The sequence below is a fragment of the Megalobrama amblycephala genome, linkage group LG1, assembly GCF_018812025.1.
Source record: "Megalobrama amblycephala isolate DHTTF-2021 linkage group LG1, ASM1881202v1, whole genome shotgun sequence".
Taxonomy (NCBI): domain Eukaryota; kingdom Metazoa; phylum Chordata; class Actinopteri; order Cypriniformes; family Xenocyprididae; genus Megalobrama; species Megalobrama amblycephala.
In genome coordinates, this window is record NC_063044.1 from 55667195 (window position 1) to 55688968 (window position 21774).

At 37.8% G+C, this 21774-nt stretch overlaps 1 protein-coding gene across 1 annotated transcript; it reads right to left on the reverse strand.

Moving 5' to 3' along the window:
* Nucleotides 1–6: 6 nt before the first annotated feature.
* rab40c (RAB40c, member RAS oncogene family) lies at nt 7–20088 on the reverse strand. The gene is made up of 7 exons (XM_048202645.1): nt 19658–20088; nt 18764–19174; nt 10801–10861; nt 7361–7421; nt 6985–7062; nt 4588–4810; nt 7–2630 (listed from the first exon to the last, which is right to left on the reverse strand). Exons 2-7 carry the CDS (start codon nt 18903–18905, stop codon nt 2356–2358), a joined length of 840 nt encoding a protein of 279 aa, XP_048058602.1. The 5' UTR covers nt 18906–19174; nt 19658–20088; the 3' UTR covers nt 7–2355.
* Between the last annotated feature and the right edge of the window lie 1686 nt (nt 20089–21774).

Below are 21774 nucleotides of genomic sequence, written 5' to 3' on the forward strand. Positions count from 1 at the left end.
CTTTGATTTACTGATAACATTTTCAATTTTATTGTGAAAAAGTCGTCACTTTTCATACACTAAGAACTGTACAATCAATAATTTAAAAAAAGGTTTTTTCATTGTTATTGTTGCAAGAACTTCTGATAATTATGCAGGTATTTCAGCAGCTTTTAGCTTCAACCAAAGGAAAATAGTGTTTACAATTGTGTGTTCCTACTGCTCCACCAAATCACAATTTCCCTTTATCCCATTCACACAGAAGAGACCACCACTTTGGAAAGACCAGGATGGTCCCGTCATACTGCCCGAGGTTACACTTAAAAACCATGAACATGTTTTTTTTCTTTTTAAATATAATCAGAGGCTTGAGTTACAAAGAGGAAAAACACTTTACAATACAAAAAAAGTTGAAATGGAACGTTCTAACTAAGTCACAGAATTTCTTTGCACCGTATGATGTGCATATTACAGAGAAGAACAACCATTGCTCTCAGGCGAGAGGCTCAAACTAATACCTACGGATTCTGAAGGTGCCCAAAAAGGAATAAAAGAACACTTCTTTGTAGTATTTCTATTACCACAGCCTTTCGGGATTCAAAGATTATGGGTGGAGTCAAATAACACATTCTGTGGACCCTTTAGTATTTATGCCACCCAACAGATGGACACTAATACACACAACTGCTCTAAAAGCAAGACCAACATGTGCCAGGTTCATTCTATCAGCTATAGCGACTGCAAAAGGCCTGTAGCAAATAGCTTATAGGTCAAACACCGAGAGCTTGCAGCCCTCTAGAGGAAGTTTAAAGGCCTCCTGCTGGCAGCCTGTCGCTCAGCCCGGTTTAAACAGGCTTCATTGGGCAGGTCTGTCGCTGGAGGACGGGGCTCATCCCTGAGATGAAGGGGGTGGAGGAGAAACGAGGAAAAAGACTGTTGGGTGGTTTGAAAAAATGCGGAACATCTATTATTCAGCAACCATGGCTCATCAGACCTGGAAGAAATGCACCAGTGTTTCTGACGTGACTCGACACCGCCGGGAAAAGCGAAAGGAAGTGCTGTGGATTCCACTTGTGACGTCACCATTTCATTTGTGCTTGATATTTAGGAGCAAGCTTGAACGGGTTTATCCTTCATTCTGACATTTATCTATAGAGAAACCATGCTGTATGTGCAGATTAAAAGGGCTTCGAGCAAAGACCTGACTTTTGAACTCATGCGACAACACTGAAAACTGGTAGAACACGTGGGATTTGAAAGCATTGTGCATTTTAGCCAGACAAGAGTGAAAGCGTGTAACTGCACAGAAAGTATAACGGGAAAGTACTGAAATGTGGTGCAAATGCTGGGTCATAAATGAGAAAATCAGAGGTAATTACAGTATAATGTTAAAATATGATGAATAATCCCACAAGACATGCAGGAAAAAGCAAATCAGATTAAGTAAGGAGCTGTGAGTAAAAAAAAAAAGGAGAAGAAGAAAACTAAAAAGACTCTTTGCCAATACTGTCCCCTGAGGAGAAATATCCTGTAATCCATGTTTAAGGAGAAGACAGTTCTGACTTAAAGAGGAACATTTCATCAAACACCATTTTCTGGATCTTCAAGGACTTTCCAGCAAGTAAAGATGGCGAACAGAAGGTGCCAGGAAATGCTTGTGCCGTCTCTCTCAGCCGAGTGGTCCCACAGTCCACATTCAACAACACAGTCACTCTGTTGATTAAGTCATTGTGCAAACGGCCGGCAAATTCAGAGACCACCAATTTGCAGTGCAAATCACATTTTTAATAAATCAGTTCATACGCAAGCACTACAAGTCATTTCGCATCAGCCCTCTCATTGTTGGTAAGCATGCAAGACCATGTGACCGTTTGAGGTACTTCATTTTAGCAGGGAGAACAGACCCCCGCACAGAGCCAGAAAGAGGAACACCATATGCAAAGCACAGAGGATAATGAGTATGAGGCAACTGAGAACACAACCAAAGCAAAGTAAGCCCATAAAACAACTTCAAAATTAGGCCAGTGCAGGGTTTAATCTGCATAAATTCTCCAGCAGAGGGCGCTAGCGAAGTAGGCAACATGCTGTAAGTGGTCACTGCAACGAAATCAAAGAGTCTGATGAAGGACTCGTTTTTATTCACGGTCTGTTGGTGAGAAATCAAATGTACTGCAGCAAGGTGAGGGGAGAAATGTAGCCGTTTGTAGCGCCAGGAAGTGTTTGTTCACATCCTGCTCTCCCCACGCTGGGAGGTGCCACACCTCTGTTGCGTCATCGACCCAGCCCTGTGTTGGTTTCCTTGTGTGTTTGTCCGTGTGCACCTGAGTGTTATATAAGGGAAGGGAGGGGGGACGGTCCCACCCCTATGCCCGGAGGCTAGGAGATCTTACAGTTGTTTCTGGTGCAGTTCTGTGGCGGACTCTGAGGCGGCCGGATGGATTTCGAGCGTTTGAGGCTGTTGCCTTTGCTGCCTCCGGCAGCGTTGGCCAGGGAGTAGGACCGACCGTGCATCATGACGGCGTTCATGCCGTTGGCCATGGAGAATGACTTCAAATGGCTCTTGATGGCCACAGGAAGCGGCAGCTTATCGATTAGGTGCACAGGGGTGCAGGAAACAATGGCACGGCAGCACAAGTCCTGCAGACTGAATACTGCAATGACAAAAAAGACAAAACATACTTGAGTTACAAAACAAAGGCGATCAGGAGGTTGAACAGTTACATAATCAAACCATAAAAACTAAAAAAAAAGAAAAAAAAGCATGTGATACCCCAGAGATTCAACAGTAGCTGCTTCAGTGCATCTGCATGCTGAGATCATTTTGTATTCTCTTTACAAAAGTAATGAGAATGTTTTAAATGATTAAACATTCCCTCAGCAGATGTCAACACACTGCATGCATTTAGATTTCAGATAGAGTCAAATGCAAATGGTGAGATTCACATGGGAAGCCTGACATGGGAATATTTAGTTAAGTGTTAAAATGTAATCTACATTTAAAAAAAATAAATAAATAAAAAATAATAAAAATATGACAATACCAGCACTTCCCCCCAGCATTTTGAGCGCTGTTGAGTGGATTCTGATTGGCCGTTGTTTTCACGCACTCAACAGATATGTCTGTGATTGGCTACAATGATCAAAGCTTCAAAAACATGTTGTAAATAGACATCTTTGATGCTTTACAGATCCACACGGGAGCGTTTGAAAGCAGGCATCTATCAGCGGATCCGCCTTTCAGTGTTTTTGAATCGGTGATTATTGTAGCCAATCACTGACATGTCTGTTGAGCATGTGAACACAATCAGAGGTGTTAAAGAATCTGCTCAACAGCACTCAAAATGCTAGGGGGAAGTGCTGGTATTGTCACATTTTTAAAATTTCAGTACAGACGTGGTACCGAAGTCAGTACTTTTGACAACCCTAATTATAATATTTGCAGATTCCTTGTTACGTCTGAAATTGGTTGTTTGGCATGTGTTTTAATCCGTTATATGTTCTAAAGGCGTAACATAAGGGTTGTAATGTATTATAACTGTGGTTACAATTACTCACGAGACCATGCATTATAAGGTGCGTTACAAGGCTTAATAAATGCATTAAAAAATTTTTTATAATGCATTACATAAAATAACATATATACACACACATACATACATACATACACATGTGTGTTTGTGTGTATTTTATTTTATTCATAATATATAATATATATATTATATTATTTATTCATATTACATAATATTACTTGTAACACTTGTATTTTACAGTGTCCTTATTACACATATTACATGTAATAACTATAAATTATGCAAAATTACATGCTAATTTTAAACCAAACCCAAATCCTAATCCTAACCCTATAGTAAGTACATGTAGTTAATTGTTATAACTCAGTATTTAAATATATAATTACACTGTAACACAGACACCTTAAAATAAAGTGTAACCATATTATTTTATATCTAATATTTTATATTATATATATAAAATCTATATAATATTTTATATATAGTATTGTATATTATATATAAAATATATACAATATAATTACGGCTGCACAATATTGAAGTATAATGCAATATGCGATAACTTGTTAAACAAAACAAAAAAACATAACATAACACATAAAATAGTTCTACTCCAGCATGAACAGTCAAGGAAAGCGAGAGAGGGTAAATGGCTAACAATTTAAAAGACATGTTGAAAGCGCTTCCCGTTCTCTGAACTGCAGGATGCTGCTTCTGCTAAACAGCCCATCTGGGGCACTGCGAGGTCTCAAGGGAAAATCCCACATAATATTGGAAACAGACAGAGAAAGAAGTGCTTCACTGAAAGCCTTCTGCCTCTAATTACGCAGCTCTGGGCGACATATAGTGTGGTTTTCTATGCTAATGGAAAGCTATGCAGATCGTGCCAGCCTTCCTGCATCACCCAGAAGGTTAAAACCAAAGATTTCCACTGTATTTGTGGGATTATGGTCTAAGTATCAAGAAGAATAGGCCTTTTTGTCACTTTTAATGGATTTCAAACTAAGGAGATGTTGCTGTATATCACTTGTTATCGCTAGCTAAATTATTCCTCTTAATGCTCAGGAGTAAGACTCACCTCTGTTGGGCCTCCAGAACTTCTCCATGCCATGTCTCATGAGCACGATGCGTGAGAGCTCCGTGAAGGACTCTATGACGTTGAAGTTGCAGAGGGGACTCACTTCGAAAAACGTCATGCCGTTTTTTTCTGCGTACGCCCGTGCCTGTTCTGTGGGGACCTGTCTCTTGAACGCAAGGTGCAGCCGGTTACCCACAAGAATACGAGGCACGCCAGGTGCATGCTGAGAAAAGACAAGGAGACAAGAAAGTGGGTTACAAAAGGGGGATGGGAGGACACGAGAGATGAGGACAAGGGAGATGCACAGTCCTGTCAGGCTGAATGAATCTCAAACAGTGTCACAGCTGGCCTGTCTCGTTTATTTATTCAATGAGGCCTGTCATATCTGTGCCCTTCTCTAGTCCACAGAGAAAAGAGCACTCACACACCTCTAGCAGCTGTACTGAGCAGCCACAAGTGGATTCAAATCAAACCAGAGTCAAGTTTCAAGTCTTATTCTTTGAATCTGAGTCAAGTCTTGAATCATGCTCCAAAAGACACAAGTCAAGACCAAGTAGGGATGCACAATATATCAGTATCCAATATTAGAGACTAGGGGTGAAACAAAATATTGATAGTCATTAATATACATTGTTAGCAGCAATTTAAAAAGAAAGAAATGAATAAAACACAATGTATACTGTACACTAGTAATATATTATGGGAAAATATATACACTATTGCTCAAAAGTTTGGGGTCAGTAAGTTTTTTTTTTTTTTAAGAAATTAATTCTTTTATTCAGCAAGGGTGCATTAAATTGAGCAAAAGAGACAGTAGACATTTATCATGTTAAATAAGATTTATATTTTAAATAAATGCAGTTCTTTTGAACTTTCTATTCAAAGAATCTTGAAAAGAAAAAACTTGAAAAAACTTGAAAATATTTCACAGTATTTCTGTTTTTATTGTATTTTTGATCAAATAAATGCAGCATATGGTGAGCATAAGACTTCTTTTTAAAACATTTTAGAAATCTTACTGACCCAAAACTTTTGAACTGCAGTGTATATTTTATTACTATATTATTTGTTTATTAGCTGACTGCCAGAGACCTTAAAAGTTTCCTCGCTACACTAATTGGATGCTCACTGAGCATATCCCTGCACCATGCATCCTTTCAAAGCTCTGCAAGTTCAAAGCTCATTCTGTGTTGAAATGACTCATTATGAATCATCAGCTCAAGTCTGACTCAAGTAACTGCGGCAAAGTCAAAGCAGAGCCTCAAGTATTCTAATATTTACCAAAGCAGGTCAAAAGTTCTTCAGTTTAAGTCTCTGGATCCAACTAATACAACCCTCTTTCTCTCTTTCATATGTGTGGTTTGTGCTTTGTGCAGCACATGTGTTCTGACATGTAACCACTTAAATAAACACAAGAACATACAATTCTCAAACAAGGAAGGAAGGAAGAGACTGTAACAGAGTAGCCTACAAGGAAGAGGACATCCTCTCTGGAATTCAAGCACAGGGACAGGAACAGGAAGACAAAAGATAAAATATATACTATAATAAAAATGGGAGTTGCTGCAATCGGGGAAGCCACTGTGGCTCTTTTTCGTACATCATAAATTACATGCACACAAACGAAACACAACGAAAGCTGTCATGTTATCTTGCGTTCAGATGCCTGATGTTTGGGAATGCAATTATGTGACTTTGGAATTTTACAATGACCAAACCAACATTTGAAATGGTGTGTGATGAGATTGATCTAGTTATCCAATCATATCCTCTACTGAGGCAAAGTCAGTTTTATGTACATTTTTAGAATTTATGCGTTTTCATCCAGCAGTTTAATGTGATATCCCAAAATTAGCATAAAATATATATAGATAGAAACATAGCTATTGTATGTTATGCATCTGGGTTCATCTTGTAACAATGAACAACAGTCTTCTATATATACACATATGTGCACAACATATACATACATGCACAAATCATGGACTTCCACGTATCAGTCTCAAGCTTATCCACCTTATTTTGCAAAGCAGAAGTAAACTATTTTCTGTGAACGTGCAGGATTTCTGATTTATTAGCCGTTATTGGTAAATAACTAGAAAAATAAAAAAAATGCAGTACACGGTAAAACTTTGTGCTTTACAAACCAGTGTGTTCATAATTATGACAATACATTAAAACAATATGGTAAAAAACACCAGTTTGCAATATAAAGCAGCATAACAAGCTATTTTGTAAAGCTAAAAGTAACTAGAAGCTGATGACTCCGGAAACCAGACACATTGAAGTTACAAATGCATCCGCCCCTACGTTAAAAATAAGATGGATAGCCCAAAGGACTATGAGTATAACTGTGATCTCACTTCCTGTTATCATAAAAGAGCAGCTTAATCCTACCTCATCAATCTCCCTGATCCAGCGGTCTATCCCGTCAAACGACCAGCGGTTGGTGATGTCATACACCAACAGGATCCCCTGTAGAGGCCAAACAAACAATGCATTGTTAGCCGGTATCCTGTTCATGCAGTGAGGAGGGACGTTAACAGACTAACAGGACATGAACTGTGCTCGGCAAACCATTTTAACACATTCTAAGCCCACTAGTGAAAAATTATCTTGTTCAATTTGGACTTTTGAACCCACCTGAAAATAAACTTGTGGATTATGCAAACATGTTTATAGTAAGTGAATGTATATGTCCTTTTTCTTGCCTTTGGCTGAGCACTTAGTACAACATAAGTCCTCTGAGCAAGAACAGTAAGTGACACTTTACCTGCGCTCCTCTGGAGTACGACCTGAAAATGGTGCAGAACCTGCCTTGTCCTGAGGTGTCCCTAAAAGCAAACAGAGACAAGTCAGGACAAAATCGCAACACAAACATGAGTAAATATAATGTCAGTTAAGCTCGACACATGAGCTGTTTCAAAACACTGTGAGCTGCTTTCATGGACAGCATTTTAAGATATCTCTGATGTGAAAGAGAACTTCATGTGTATTCTGAAGATGAACAAAAGACTTACGAGTTTGGAACGACATGAGGGCGAGTAATTAATGACATAAATTTCATTTTGGGGTAAATTAACCCTTTAACTTAACAACATGCCAACATCAAACTCAAGTTTCCATGCTTCACATAAGAAGCACTATTTGTGTAGTGATCAGAGTTAACACATAAGAAAAGCATTCCAAATCGGTCACTTAAGAGGTTCTATTTCAGTTAGGATGCTCCCTTAAAAGGCGGCTGCCTATGTAGGCAGTAAATAGAAAGGCAGCTCACTTCATTTTGGAACAAAGCTATCAATTTCAAATCTACACCGTTTTGGTCGCTGTATCGAGTTTAGAGTTAACCCAAATACAAGATGACTCAGACACTTGTGTTGGCGTCACAGCCTAGAAAAACGAGTTTTCCACTGTGGCAAGTCCGCACCCAAGTAACCTTTCCAGCAGCCTACACTCTCTATCTGTGAGAACTTTCTAGCACAGTTAAACTGGACATAATGGGCTGGAAAGTGTTAAATATATCTGCATTAAAAAAGTGGTGGAACTGAAGCCACTCTGGAGAAAGTGGAAGTGCAGCACTAAAAAGCATTCACATCAGAGAGCTCATCAGATTTACCTGGGAGCTCTTGAAAAGTGCGTTAGCAAAGTTAGATGTAGGGCAAGATTAAAGCCCTGAGGAGAGACTCTATGAGAAGGAATATGCAGTAAGAAGCCCAATTACTATAAAACATTACATTATATAGCCCAGCACATTACAGCACACCATGGGAATTTCCTCAAGGGTTTTGAGAATTGCTCCTCAGGCACTTACTACACTCTGTGTTAACACTAATGAGCTTGTTGTTTGTCTTCATAATGTGTAATTCTGTTGTCTTATGATTCAGTGCCTTCCTGATAAGGAAACTTTTCTTTCTCTCTGGGGTACTGGCTAAATGCTTCTATAGATTTGTAAAAGCAATTTTTTCAGCCTCTTTCAGTTAATGGAAATTTGTCTTATTTATGATTCATGAGCTCTTGCATGCAATGAGATATATATATATATAATGATATATATTAGGGCTGCAAGATTATGACAAAAAATCATAATTGTCGATTATTCTCTACCGTATTCTTATATACCGTAATTGCGATTATTAATTACAATTATCACAATTTGCATTGAATGATGTATTGAATAGTTTAATACCACTGTTTGAAGCAACTGCATGCCATATTTTTGAATAAAAATTAAAAAAAAACAATCTGAAAACAATTTTTTATTGTTTTTCTATAGCATTAAACCTCAAATGTCATCTATATATTGGTTTGGTTTCTTCTTTAAATAATTATAATAAAAAAAGTCCCCTAGGGCCTGAAGTGACGTAAACTGCACTTGTTGTTACTTTTATTTTGACGGCGCTGAGAACAGTTCACACAGTGCTCATATTCTCCATCTTCATTAGTTTATGATCTGTTTAACAGTCCTGTCTATTACTTTATTTTACACAGCTTTTTAAAAATGGCGGGTGCTGGTGTTTCATGTGTGTTCGACATATCAGCGTACACCTACGCCTAGACCTTTTACATTCTGAAGTTGTCGTGATTCCCTCTCACAACTTAACATGCTCTAAACACACCTCTTAAACACGCAGAATAATGTAACTGGATATTTTTCTTTGTAATCGCACCTTTGAACGATTATGAAATCGTAGCATCCGTAATCATAATCGCGATTAAATTCGATTAATTGTGCAGCCTTAATTTTATATATTTATTTATATATATATATATATATATATATATATATATATATATATATATATATATATATATATATATATGTGTTCATCATAAAAATACAGTAAAACAGGAATATTGTGAAATATTATTACAATTTAAAAGAACTGTTTTCAATTTTAAAAGGCACAATATGTAATTTTTCGCTGCTAGAGTTCACCTATTCAAAACAAAGGTGTAGCTTGACGACGCCGATATTGAGCGTGGAATCACTGGAGTTGTCGTCCTCACCTTGCAGCCAGTGGAAAAGAATCCGACGGGACTCATGTTCATGGATGAGATTATTAACATTAATGTATTATGAAGCAGAGCAGGGCTGAGTGATGTTGGGCGAGCGAGGCCGCTGGAGTGATTGCTAATGAGTGATGAGCGTGACGCGTCTCGAGAGCAGCGGAACTATTATTATGCTTCAGTCTCTACTTCCGCTTCTTTCAGTCAAGCGTATGTGGGGTAAAGCAGCGCTGTTTATCATATTAGATACATTTGAGTGTGTTGAAAGTCGTTATAACATTATTCTGTGCGCTCGCTCGGCGTCTGCTCTGAGACACTTGCTGCACACTGCAGTAAGCTAGATCGATATTAGATTATTATATTAATAAATGCTGGATGGCTTGTGTTAATTTGAAAACATGTTGTATGACAGAGAAAATGCTGTATTATCTGATTATGTTAGCCAATAGACAAAATACTGTTTTTTTCTGAGGCATGGCAAAAGCATGGTACTTGCAGAAAATCAAGAAAACTAGATTTAAACAATAAGACTAACAGTGTTGAGCTATATAATAATGATTATTTTTCTGTTGATGAATGTATCCATCCAAACAGTTGTTCCCTTGTCTAATACAACATATTAAAGCGGCTTTGGTGTTTCCATGTTTTTTACAAAATAAAGGCAGAAATCAAGAATAATGCATGTATGAATGATGTCACTGATAGGCAACACAATGACACTAGTTAAAACTGTAAAATTAATTATCTGGATTTAAACATTCTTGGAAACCTCTGGGATAATGTAAGTACACAAGTCAACAAAATATATAACACTGTTCTAGTGGTTTTTGGATATTTTAATCCAAAAATCTTACATATCATGCATTTAATACATTTAAAAATGTAATTTATTCCTGTAATAACAAAGCTGAATTTTCTGCATCATTACTTCAGTGTCATCTTTCCTGCTGACTGGGAAATAACCCAGCACTCATATCTGTAAGGTTGATGAACATGATGAGCAGTGATTTATCATTTTGCAAATTTGTCTCAGTGATTTTTCTTTTTTTAAGTGCAGTGAGAAGGAAGGCCTGCTGTCTGTGGAATGAAGCCCTACTATAAACACACCGACTCTTAACTTAAAAGACTACATTTGCTTTTAGCAGGTGATGCATCATTCTGTCATGAGGTGAACAAGAAGACAGACAAGAGTTGTGATCCACTTACCAAAGCTCTAGTTTCACTCTCCGCCCGTCCAACAGGATCGTGGTCGTCTTGTAGTCGATTCCTGCAGTATGAGAGACAGAGAACACTTAGATAAGATCATTTACCCGTGTCTGTCTGCCATCTACTGAAAAGAAAATAATCTAGAGAGGATCGGGAACAAGCTTCAGCCGTAAGCGTGATTGCATTTGGTGTACTACCTAATTTAATTCCCAGCCAATTCTTCCTTTCATTAGAAGGCACTAAAGCTGAGATGACCATCTTGACAGTGACTGCACACATTCAGAGGAGAGCCAGACAGCTGCAACCAATCTGCTGTTAGTTAATGCTATCATAGCTAAAATGTGACCAGGACGCTTCCTATAAGGCGATTATCTTGACTGCTTATCTACATTTAGCATTCATAAAATTAAAATATAAACACAGTACGGCCTCCATTAACTGAATGGCAATATCTGCATTTTCAGCCCCTTCACAGCAGGTTTTGCATTTTAATAGACAGCTCTTTCTCTAACAAAGGCTCACTGCGTCTCTTTCCATACAGGCCAGTGTCTGTAATATTCACCATGCCTAAAGCACTTGTCTCAGTGGATCATCTTTTTGTCCACTTGAAAAATCTGATTATCCGTAATGCTGACAACACGAACATGGACTACTCCTCCCCGCAATAGTCCAGGAGAGTTTATTTGTCATAATGACAGTAGTTTTGGCAATTGCTTCCTCAGGAACATCAGTTCTAGAAAGGAAATCAACTTTGTTCCTCTCTGATCAAAGGCAAAAACAAAGTCACACCCTTCTGCAGTCTATTCCACTTAGTTATTTACTTCCTGCAAAAACAGAAAAGTGGGGACAGAGCAGAGTAGGGCTTCATGATTGGGGGGGGAATTTAATTGCAATATTTCTGAAAAAAAAATTGTGTTTAATTTTTAAATGTTTAAAGTGCTTGTTTGTAGGGCTGGCCAAAACTTTTGTCGTTTCATATGCTATATCCTATTCTGCTATACTAAAAAAAGAATAACAACAGTAAAATAAAATTACTATTATCACTAAATTAAAATAAATTAAGAAATATTGTAATTTATTGTAGATACTTTTATAGTTGTATTTAAGAAAATACAACTATAAAATGATAATACTGATATTTACTGTTTTCTTAATTTCTTCATGTTCAAACGTCAATCCAGTCCCTTGACAAAAGCAGGACAAGTAGGAATTTTCGCTAGTGTTCACGCAACCCTAAAGCAGAGGCTTTAAAATGGAGAAAGGGAAGGGCATGGATGGGGCATCCATCTTTTTTTAAAATCCTACATAAAGCTTTGATGACTCTGAAACATGTCTCAAGGAGGATCTCCTCTCATGCTCAGCTAGACAGGCACCATAAGAGCTCCTGACAGGCAAACGTCGGCTGGTGCTGAGCCCATAGGCTTCATCCGTCCTTCATTATTAAACTTCTACAAGAGACTGTAACAAGAGGGAAATGACTCGCACTTAAAAAGAACCACTGGGGCTGATTTCCTGCTTCTCTCCATCCTGCAAAAGCTTTCCTCTTAAGCAGGGCAGCACATTAAGCCAAAGGCACATCACACTTCCTTCCTCTAGCATCCCTCCTCCTTCGTTCTGGGTAATTGTATGGGCAGATGGCATAGCAACGCTGCCTGACAAAGGCAGTACGGTGTAATTATCATCTCAGGTTCCAGCTCCGGGCCGCAGGCCAAGACTTCCCAGCCCCACTGAGGGAAGACAGTCTGAAGCAGCCAGTTTTGAGGAAGAGCCTGGAAGTGAAAGATCCAGCAGGACTTGAGGACACCTGAGAGGGATTCAAGTGGCAGTGGCACGTGCAGGCATGTTTATTTCAATTTAAACAACCTATTATCAATGGATGGTGGAAAACAAAATTGCTTGGAGAATTGGAGAATGTAAAAGAGTTGTTTTTTTCATAGCAGGAGCCCTTTTCTTTCAGAGCATGTCTTTGTGTCTCATTGTTGTGTTTGCTCATAACATATTCAGACAGTCTGAACTGCAATGTGCCCAGCTATGCTGAGGAGCTAGAAAAGGGTGCGTCTGAGTTTGAGAGTAATTTCAAAGACTGCAAACACATGAGAGTAATGAAACAAACATGCCTAAGGCTGAGAAAGGTAGAAAAGCTGGTTTCACTGAGACCCTGCATTTCAACCGTAGCACACAACATGACTCTACGCTGTCTTCCATATCTAATCATTACTTTATCATTGATCAGAAGAACTGCAGATACTAGCTTTCGACTACAAACTGCAAGTCTGACTTTGGGCCTCCTTTTGGTCAAAAAACTAATGAAAACTGACTATAACTATGACAGGAGGGAAAAGTCTTTACTATAGCAGTGATTTTGTACCAGGACTGGGGAACTGCTACATATTTTCAAAATGAACTGGAAACTAATTGGTCTCAAATGTTAGTTCAACCATAAATGAAAATTATGTAATTTATTGACTCCCTCATTCATGTCGTTCCAAACCGGCATGACTTACTTTCTTCTGCAGAACACAAAATAACATATTTTGAAGAATGCTGCTAACCAAATACTTTTGGTTAGCACAGACTACCAATGTATGGACAAAAAAAATATCTTTTTATGTTTCACAGAAGAAATCGTACCAACCCCAAACTTTTGAATGGTAATGTCCATAAGACGGATTCTCGTATTCATAAACAGTTAGGTGAAGACCAACAAAATGGAATCAAAATGGTCTTGAGATGCATTTTAGTAAAGTTGTACTATTTATAACTTGAACAAAGTCACTGTAAGACAAGTCATTTCACTTAGTGGCCATCTTTGAAATGCCTCTCAGGCATGCAAGTGCAGCTCCTATCTCTTTGAATGGGGAAACATCAAATTCTCTAAAGCTGTTTGCCAAGCTTTCGATTAAATTTCATATTTGAAATCACCAATGAAATCTGACAACAATTGTCTCATAAATTTTGTTTCTAAACGCTCGAATCATGACAAAAAATGTTTTTTTGTTTTGTTTTGTTTTTTTTTTTCAGGCTGGATCAGCCTAATTGCGCATGCGCAGTCCTAAAGCGCGCGTCTCTTGAGTCTCATTTCGGAGGCACGCGTTTGACTGTTTCTATAGGAACCGGAGCTTCTAACGGCCGCTGACTTTACCAGTCGGCGATTGGCTCTTATTTAGAAGGCGGGACTTATTCCGCCATATTGCGCGTTGAACTTTCTCCCATTCAAAACAATACGAGTGACGCGTCTTGTGTTATTCTATAGTCTTTGACTTGACATGCTGTCTTAAAAAAATAAAAATAAAAACACTGGCAGAGCTTTAAAGGAGATAAATTGAAAGATGCAAGATTCTGAGAGGGTCTTACCTTATGAACTGTCAAACAACTAAAGTATACTGCCAGCATGCTAAACAAAGCACCACCACTATCAAAATGCAAGTTACTTATTCTACTTAAGAAAAAAGGTAAAATAGGCAATCTCACTAATCAGCTAGTTGGTTGTTGGTAGTTGATCACAGTGACTCGTTCTTAAAGGGATAGTTCACCCAAAAATGAAAATTTGATGTTTATCTGCTTACCCCCAGCGCATCCAAGATGTAGGTGTCTTTGTTTCTAGAACACAAATGATGATTTTTAACTGCAACCGCTGCCGTCTGTCAGTGGTATAATGCAAGTCAGCGGGAACTTGGACTATAAGAGTAAATAAAACACGACAGACAAATCCAAATTAAACCCTGCGGCTCGTGACGACACATTGATGTCCTAAGACACGAAACGATCGGTTTGTGTGAGAAACCGAACAGTATTTATATCATTTTTTACCTCTAAAACACCACTATGTCCAACTGCATTCATCACTCGATTCGTGAGGTCTGATCGCGCTCTGACAGCGTCAGTGATGTCTCGCGCATATACTTCAATGAGAGCGAGACATCACTGCCGTTGTCAGAGCACGATCAGACCAAACGAATCGAGCGATGAATGCCGTTGGACATAGTGGTGTATTAAAGGTAAAAAATGATATAAATACTGTTCGGTTTCTCGCACAAACCGATCGTTTCTTGTCTTAGGACATCAATGTATCGTCACGAGCTGCAGGGTTTAATCTGGACTTGTCTAAGCAAGTTTTATTTACTCTTATTGTAGAAGTTCCCATCCACTAGCATTATTTGACTGACAGACAGCAACGGTTGGAGTTAAAAATCATCATTTGTGTTCTACTGAAGAAACAAAGACACCTACATCTTGGATGCTCTGGGGGTAAGCAGATAAACATCAAATTTTCATTTTTGGGTGAACTATCCCTTTAATACTGGTCACCAAGTGGCAACCGAAAACCAAAAATGATCATGAACTGCAAAAGTCCAATAATATATTGAATTATTAACTGATGAAATTCAAAGGTTTCATGGTCTTGGTGGTAATAATATGCCAAACAAAGCACAAAGGATATGGGAAAGTGCATCTTTTCCTCCTTTTCAAAGGGCAGTATGGCCATTTATTATGCTAACCTAACAATACACATTTACATAGTTTGTTGAATTTCACATTAATTTTATTTGCATGCTGTTTCCTCACTGTCCGTGTGTGGCGGATGTTTGCCGAGCCACGGTAAGGTCAGTCTTGTTGTTCTTTATTTATATGTATATTACGCAATTATAGTAGTTAAAAAGTTCACAATGACATTATTTAGTTTTAATTGACTTTATTTGAACTTTTGTTTGGTCAAGTCAAGTGCGCACACTCTTTTAACAAGTAATTTGATGGGTTTATTCTTGTCGTTCTTTTTGTTTGTTTGTTATAGCTGAGTCTTGTGAGCTGGTGAGATGTGTATGTACTGTTCCAGCCAATAATATAACTGCAACCATTCCTGTTTCTGCCGAAGAGACTCCAGGGACTATTTCTCTTCCATTTATATACAGAAAGTACCATTTATAAAATGATGTAATTCTGCAAACTTCCATGCTGTTTGGAGTGTTTTTTTGTTTTTTGTTTTTTTAGGGGGTGGGGGGTGTATTTCATACTTGTTTATTTTGTGTAATGGCCATTATGTGTGTATGTGTCTCCACTTTTGCGTTAACTGGTGCTAGCCACCAATGTATAAATTCTCTAGCTGTGTATGTAAGTGGTAGTTGTCTTGAGAATGGTCCTGTAGAGCCTAGACCTCTGTGGGCAGTGACCCATCTTTTTTCTTTTCTTTTCCTTTCCTTTTTTATACTTTGGTTTTCCTCAATTGGGCATTGCTTTGCTTTTTGTAACCTATGCTTTTAAAATAAACCCCTAAAGTGTTTACAGTAGCCTGCTGCCTAAGAGTTTTTTCCACTTCACTGGTCACATCTATCACATCGTGACCCTATCGAAACAGAACAGATAGAAAATGAAAAGTACTGTGTAAAGGAAAAAAAAAACACTCTATCATGGTTATATTGCTATTGCTGTGCTCGTCTGTGCCAAATCCATCAATCACTAGCCGGCTAACCAAGATGTCTGCATCTGCAACTTTAGACTCTAAATATTTACAGATGTCCACTCAAAGTCAGCGCAAAAACAAATCAATGAGAGTAAACACCACAAAACCAATTTATAATAATACAGACTGCAAAATCTAAAATCAACAGCCCAAGGCTTCTCTGAACTCAAGAAATCTCCAGAAATCAAAAATTACATTTGTTGTCATTTCGCTGATGCATTTATCTATAGCAAGTTACAGTACACTTACTATAGGAACAGTCCCCTTGAAGCAAACTGGGGTTAAGTGCCATACTCAAGGGCATCTCCTCTTATAGGGTTTGAGCCTATGACCTTTTGGTTACTAGCCTAAATCATTAACACCAAGTCTACACCATCTAAAAGCAGTTTCATATAATAAGATGTTTTTAAACCATAAAAGGAAACTTTTCTCAGCTTTAATATTTCACCTTGCTCACAGCCAATACCTCCACATACCCTATGTATAATTCATCAAAAAAGCCTTTCAGCATTAAAACCATCTGAGCACGTCAGGATGGCATCTCCCTTAGGGATAAATATACAAGCCTGCAGTGTAAATCATCATCACTGAATCCACGGAACGGCTCGTGGAGCCATCTGTGTTGATTTTGAATGATTGTGCAAGGCAACTCTTTTGAAGCTGGACCAGCAAGCTCCCCTAGGACACTTCAGAAAACAGCCATCACTGTGAAATCTCTCTCACACAGAAAACACACTGTTCCCTAACAGGTTCAACCAACAAGATAAACAGCAGCCATATGTATGAAAAGAGAAAGAACAAGAGTGACCCAGCTCACATGAGGCTCATTTGGATATGAAAGGCATATCGGTCTATAATTGGTCCATCACCACACTGGCTTCAGCCGAATGACAGAGCGTGGATGATCTCATCACAGCCGATGGAAAGCCGTGAAATAAATCAAATAAAAAGAGCTTGCCAGTTTAAAACTGGTCTTGACGGTGTGCTGTACTAACCTGTTCAATGAAAACAGACACTTCAAACTTCTTAGTCATGTTTACTTGTGTGTTTTGTATCCCGAGGGAACACTCACCAAAAACAACTTAGGCAATCTTGACTAAAAAATAAAATAAATCATCCAATACTGATTTTTAAGTCCAATACTTATATGTAGGGCTGGGCGATATATCGCATGCAATTGTCACGCGCATTTCGTCAGTAAAGCCGGTTCCCTGATTACCGCTAAATCACCATCACCTGCTTTCAAATGGAGCGGCATTTAATAGACAGAGCCGTAGATCACTGACAAGCCACGCAATATCGCGTTCATATCGCAGATGAATCGCCTTCGATAATGAACGCGATATTGCTTGTATGCATAATTTTTGATAGTGTCTCAAAACTACAGATAATGGGTATGACCAATCAATCCACACTTTTTAAGTTAAACTGTTATTGGTTCCACAGAAAAAAAAAAAAGGCAACATTTCAGAGAATAGTGAATGTGCAGTTTAGCCATTAGACATAGCCATAAAAAAGTAATTAAGATTTAAAAAAAAAACTGCAGTCAATAAAGATGACAAAAAAATATAAATATTACAACTAGTAATTATTACTACTTTATTATTAATAAGAGTAAAATATTTATAATACATAGTGTTTTATTCCATCGTGTTCATTATTATTGTTACAAAATAATTGGTTCTGCATAGTGCATTCCGGTTATCAGGTACTTATCAATAATAAAAAAGCAATATGGGTTGATCTCTACTCATAACCAATCATTATCCAATGTAAAATGATTTTAATTATTGTTTTAATCCTACTTTTAACACAATAATAACTAAATGATTAATATACTACAGCAATAACACATATGCATAATGAATATTTTATTAATATTCATTGCTATTATTATTATAATATTATATTATGCAAAGTTGACCTGCGATTTCATTTTTTTTTTTTTTTTCATTCTTTAAGCCAAGTAAGGCAAAGACAACAACAAATATCAAAAACTTTTATATTCACATGATGAACAATCAGTAAATTAACTAATCATCCAATAAATGTATCATTTATCCATCTACCAATAAACAGTTAAACTGAAAAGTGCGAATACTGGTTAAAGATATTGTTCAAACCTATTATAGGACTTCCACTAACAAAGATGAAGTGTATGTTAAACAACAACTGAGCAGAAAATGAGCAGCTTTTATGTAACAATCTGACTGGGCAAAAGTGAGCATTACACAATCCTCCAAGAGATAAACAGAATAATAAACTATTATCAGTCAGCTGCGTTTCCACCTCCTGAAAGTCACTGACACCACAATATGGCACCCACAGAAAGACTCATCATACACACAAAAATAATACTGACCATGTTATTGGGTTATTCCTGTTAAAACAATATTATCTGAATGGCTCACTGTGAATGACATCCTTGGTCTGAGATAATTCTGGCTGAAGGATGTGTTACTAGCATTCAGTGTGAAGATGCGTGGGAAGTGTTGACTAACTCACCGCTGCTGTAGGCATATGGAGACTCAGCAGATCCATCTTGAAGGCTGTCCAGGATCTCTCCTTTCCCCACATCGCTGTCTCCCACCAGGAGGAACTTGAGCAGGTAGTCGTAGCTCTTCACAGGGCTTCCCTGGGTGCCCATGATCGCTCACATCAGAGCCAGAGTGACAGCAAAGGACAGGAGACAACTGCGTGTGTCCCTCTCTGATGCCAAAGATGGACCCTGATTCCTCCAGAGCTCTAGGAGTCTATGAGTCTCTTGTGTCAGGTCTATCTTTGAATGGGTGTGAGGCCAAATCAGCAGACTGACCAAATCAAACCATTTCCCACCAGTCCAGTCAAGATCCGGAAATGGAGACTTGTTTAAAGCGTATAGCCTTTAAAATGTCCAGCCGTATTCACTCGTCCAGTCTAAATATTGTAAAAATAATATGGATCATCAGTGCACAAATACTTTATTGGCTGGCAAACTGAACAGCTAGGCTGTTTACATTTCTTCCAACAAGCTCAAATCATCGCTACTGACACGAAATGAAAATATTACGCCTAAAAGTATCAAAATCATTTACCAAAACATCTATTTTATCATGGCAAATTATTGCTATAATAGAAAAGCAATGGAGCTATCAAGCTAGTGCATTGTTAGCATGCGCCTGCCAAGCTGTCAACACAAAGAAATAATTTCATCACAATTTTATCTAGTAATCACCTGCACGGTTATGACAATATTAACAATAAGAATGTATATTTGTTATCATAAAACTAATTAAAAAACATTTAAGACGAGTCGTTGTTACACAGCATCGGCTAACGCTACTAGCTATGAGCCTAGCGCGTCAACAACAAGCGCACAACATTGATTTTATATCATAATTTAGGGAATAAAGTTCTCACAATATATTCCGTCTGCAATTTGAGGTTAAAAAAATAACTTTAGCCTGAAGAATGGAAGAAAGATATCCACATTCGCGCTCCAGTTAGCTTGAGCAGACGATGCTAGCGCGTCTGGCAGAAATCATGGCTCCATTTCTGTTTTTCTCTGAATAACAAAGATTGGTGTAAGTTAACGCTGCTCGTCTCTGGATCTCTGCGCGATATCAGGCGGTTCTGGGGCGAGGCGCAGAAGGTGAGGGATTAAACGATATTCCGACCAGCTGGATATTATTGCTTGTGCTGTAAATGCTCTCGGGTATCCAAATATGTCCCATGTTCTCACACACAGGAGAGATCACACACACACTGTCACGCTGAGCTTTCACCTCTGCGTACTACTGCGCTCTGAGCGACTGACTGACTGTACCTCCCCCTACACACACACACACACACACACACACACACACACACACACACACACACACACACACACACACACACACACACACACACACACACACACACACACACACACAAAAAACAAACAAAAAACAAACGTGCCTACTTAGACAGCAATTTTAGGCATCAAAGCACTGTGATTATTTTTACATACATTAATATCAATACACACAATAAAAACACAAACCGGGACAAAAAATAAATAAATATTTGAATCAAAATATATTTGAAATAATATGTCAAAAATTAACGAAAATAAATTATCCAAAAAATATTTAAGGTTTGGAGGATAGATAGATAGATAGATAGATAGATAGATAGATAGATAGATAGATAGATAGATAGATAGATAGATAGATAGATAGATAGATAGATTGATTGATAGTTAGATAGATAGACAGACAGACAGACAGATAGATAGACAGATAGATAATATAATAATATAATAATATTTGATATTATTTTCTTCTATTATACAGATGTTTTTATTATTGTTTTATGTATGCGTTGGCAATGTTGTATTATTTACAGTCATGCCAATAAAGCAATTTTGAATTTGAATTTGAATTTGATAGATAGATAGATAGATAGATAGATAGATAGATAGATAGATAGATAGATAGATAGATAGATAGATAGACAGGTAGATGATAGGTAGATAGATAGACAGATAGATGATAGACAGACAGACAGACAGATAGATAGATAGATAGATAGATAGATAGATAGATAGATAGATAGATAGATAGATAGATAGATAGACAGACAGACGGACGGACGGACGGACGGACGGACGGACGGACGGACAGATAGATAGATGATAGGTAGATAGATAGACAGATAGATGACAGACAGACAGACAGACAGACAGACAGACAGACAGATAGATAGATAGATAGATAGATAGATAGATAGATAGATAGATAGATAGATAGATAGATAGACAGACAGACAGACAGACAGACAGACAGACAGACAGACAGACAGATAGACAGATAGATAGATAGATAGATAGATAGATAGATAGATAGATAGATAGATAGATAGTATTACAGGTTGCTGCTCGTGTGACAGAAGCAGGAGGGTTAATGTGACAGGGAGAAGCCAAAGGTCTCAGCACTTTCAGGGAATCATCAAAGGAAGATAATCCCCATCCCCCTGAATAGATTAAAATGCAAATTGCTGTATGAAGTCTTTGTGTCTGCCCATCAAGATTAGAGCAATGTGACAGTCTCAAGGGAGACAAGGGGACATCTGGACCCTGCATTAAATTCTATACCAGCCATTAAAAACATAAACACTCACCCCCCAAAATATACACAATGGTGCTTGTTCTCCTAGGATGAAATTTGAGAAAGCTGTTTTGAATAGAATTCTATAAATGTCCTTTTGTACATTCATATATGGAGTGCCTCCAATAAATTACTATAATATTTGACCACACACTGTACAACATGGCCACATATTAAAACTAATATGTGACAATACAAAACGCAGGTAAACTTTGCCTTAAAGGGTTAGTTCACCCAAAAATGAAAATTATGTCATTAATTACTCACCCTCATGTCGTTCCACATCCGTAAGACCTTAGTTCATCTTCAGAACACAAATTAAGATATTTTTGATGAAATATACTAAAGACATATTTAAATCAGTTCATGTGACTACAATGGTTCAAC